The 3,166-nt window shown below is 45.7% G+C and overlaps 1 protein-coding gene across 1 annotated transcript; it reads left to right on the top strand.

The window, feature by feature from the left end:
* The first annotated feature begins 983 nt into the window (after window positions 1-983).
* On the top strand, window positions 984-2,753 carry LOC134805596 (uncharacterized). Its single transcript, XM_063778873.1, has 2 exons — window positions 984-1,747; window positions 2,098-2,753. Exons 1-2 carry the CDS (start codon window positions 1,010-1,012, stop codon window positions 2,101-2,103), a joined length of 744 nt encoding a protein of 247 aa, XP_063634943.1. The 5' UTR covers window positions 984-1,009; the 3' UTR covers window positions 2,104-2,753.
* Window positions 2,754-3,166: the final 413 nt, after the last annotated feature.

Genomic DNA, 3,166 nt, shown 5'->3' with positions numbered 1-3,166 from the left:
AGAAGAAAGTACGCAGAAGAATTGGCATGGCCAAGAGCGCCATGTCTCAGCTTGGAAATATCTGGAAAGATCGCAGCAGTTCCGTAAAAACTAAAACCAAAATGGTACGGGCTCTAGTCTTCTCAATCTTTACGTATGGCGCTGAGACGTTGACGTTGAAAGCTGCTGACCGCAAACGCATTGGCGCTTTCGGGATGTGGTGCTGGAGAAAGATGCTTCGTATCCCCTGGACAGCATTTCGGACCAGAGTTGGGCATTATTCGAATTATTTTTCATCTAAATTATTATTCGAATAAACAATCATTCGTTGTGGAATTATTCGCGAATAATTTATTCGCGAATAAATCATTCGTCAACATTTTCGAATATTAAATGAATTATTCGTTATTTTATTCGAATAAATACCACGAATGATATTTTAGTACACGCTCAGATTTGCCATCGATAAGCAACTCGAGCGTATTTTAGGGTCAAGGGATTATATCGCAGGTAGCTAATGATATGTATATACGTAATGAGTTATGGACCTACCGCCAGTCTCATAATAAATCGCCTACTAAACGGACGTGTGATTTTCCTTTATGCACCCTGCACATATATTACATTGGCGATCGACGATTAAATTATTTTTGATTATAGATGCGTGCAAATATAATATTATTATAAACATTTTTTTTTTGCTGTGATAGTGTTGTGTAAAAAATTGAATTGGCTTGAAAGCGGTTATTTTGTTGTGGTGCATTGGCGTGGTACAAAAATGTCGGTTGGGAAGATCAAGGCTTTCGAAGTAGCTTCTGGCAACTGGACTCAGTACATCGAGCGTTTGGAGATGTATTTTAAAGCAAACGACATTAAAGCTGAGGTGCAATTACCAACGTTAATAGCTGTCATGGGCGCGGACGCGTACGAGTTGTTGAGAAATTTAACTAGCCCTAAGAAGCCCGGGGACTTGAAATACTCTGATGTCGTTAAGATCATGCAAGATCATGTGGAACCCAAGCCTTCGTTTATGGCCGAGAGGTACCGTTTCCGGCTGCGGCGTCAGGGCGAGGAGGAATCCGTGGCACAATACCTCACGGAGCTCAAGAAATTGTCGAAACATTGTGAGTTTGATACGTCATTAGAGGACAATCTCCGTGATCAGTTTACGTGTGGATTAAAAAACGACACGATCAAACAACGTCTTTTTGCCGAGAAGAGTTTAACCTATTCAAAAGCGGTAAGCCTTGCGCTATCGTTAGAAGCGGCGGAGAGGGACGCAGCGACTGTAGAACGCCCGGGTGCGAGCGAGAGCAACGTTGCCAGATCAAACATGGCGTCCGTAAATTCGATCACACCGGGACCACGTGGCGGAAATAAAGGCAATAATCCAAATAACCGACAGAATAACGGTGCCAGCATCAGCAATAGGTCGAACAATGGCTCCAAATGTGCAGTTTGTGGACGGGAAGGCCACCGTGAAGCGGATTGCCGCTATAGAAATTTCACGTGCAGCAAGTGTGGGTGCGTGGGGCATCTAAGGCGAGTGTGCCCGTCTTCGGGCGCAGCTGGCGGCCAGGGTGCTGCCAGGGGGCGCAGCTCGGGCGCCGGCAGACGCGGCGCGGGCGCGGGTGGTCGCGGGCCTCGGCGCGCTTTTCACCACGTCCAGGCGGCACAATATGAGACTCCAGGGGCCGACGAGGACAATTCGTCGGACACTGAATTTGAAGAAAATTTGCATCATCTCTGTTTGAGCGACTACAGAGCGGTAAGCATGTCTATGCACGTAGACAACATAATGTTAGACATGGAAATAGACACGGGCTCCCCAATATCCTGCATTAGTAAAGAAAACTATTATAAATATTTTAGGCATAGGCCGATTAGGCCATTCAATTTGTCATTTAAATTTCTTGATGGGAGTAAATTTAAACCGTTAGGAGTTATAAGACCAGATGTTGTTTACGAAGGGAAATTAAAAACTTTAGAACTGTTTGTTGTAGAAGGGGCTACAACATCTTTGTTAGGCCGGCAATGGCTAACGGAGCTAGGGATTGAGATCCCAGTATTTAACTGTCAAACTGTGAGTAATGATGAACTGTGTAAATTACTCGACAGGTATAAGGAGCTATTCAGCGGCGGGTTGGGGCGGTTTACGGGCGGCAAGGCGACTCTTCGCGTGAAGGAGGGCGCGGCACCGGTGTACTGTCGCGCGCGGCCGCTGCCGTACGCGCTGCGCGACCGGGTGGACCACGAGCTGGACGAGATGCTGCGCAGCGGAGTCATCGAGCCCGTCGACACTTCCGAGTGGGCCACGCCCCTAGTGCCGGTACGTAAAGCTGATGGCGGATTAAGGATTTGTGCCGATTACAAAATAACCCTTAACCCGAATTTGCTGATCGATAGGTACCCGCTTCCAAAAATTGATGATTTATTAGTAAGGCTGAACGGGGCTCGCGTTTTCTCGAAAATTGATTTAACTCAAGCGTATAATCAGGTAGAACTAGACGATTCAAAGCAATATACGGTTATAAACACGCATAGGGGATTGTTTAAGTACAATAGGTTAGTCTACGGCCTATCTTCTAGTCCGGGTATTTTTCAGAGAATCATGGCTAGTTTACTAAAGGATATTCCACACGTAGAAGTATTTTTAGACGACATTTTAATTGGCACACCAGACGTGGCATCCCATCTAGTGACATTGGACAAAGTCTTACAGAAATTGCATAGTCATGGCATGAAACTAAAAAAAAGTAAATGTTTCTTTTTTACTGAAGAAGTGAAATACTTAGGTTTTATTATTTCTAAAGACGGCATTAAAGCCGACCCGGCAAAAATTGAGGCTATTGTTAAAATTCCACGACCACAAAACATAACAGAGTTAAAATCATTTTTAGGCGTCGTCAATTTCTATGCTAGGTTCGTGGCAAACTTAAGCACCATATTGTCGCCTTTATATGACTTGCTTAGGAAGGGCGTAGCGTGGAAATGGGGTAAACAATGTGAAAAGGCATTTAAAACAATTAAGCAGGTATTAGTTAGCGCAGAAGTGTTGATGCATTACGATCAAAACAAACCCTTGATTCTTACGACAGATGCGAGTTCGCGCGGCATTTCCGGCGTGTTGACCCAACCCTGTGCCGGTGCCGGCGCCGGCGCGCGGCCGGGCGCGGCGGCGGAGCGG

This window comes from Cydia splendana, unplaced genomic scaffold (genome assembly GCF_910591565.1).
Source record: "Cydia splendana unplaced genomic scaffold, ilCydSple1.2 scaffold_45_ctg1, whole genome shotgun sequence".
NCBI classification, from domain to species: Eukaryota; Metazoa; Arthropoda; class Insecta; order Lepidoptera; family Tortricidae; genus Cydia; species Cydia splendana.
The sequence above is the reverse complement of the archived record's forward strand: the minus strand, read 5'-3'. Positions and strand labels throughout refer to the sequence as shown.

What these genes read in the sequence shown, in the direction of transcription:
- LOC134805596 (XM_063778873.1), top strand. Translation starts at nt 1,010, where the DNA reads ATGGCCGAGAGGTACCGTTTCCGGCTGCGGCGTCAGGGCGAGGAGGAA.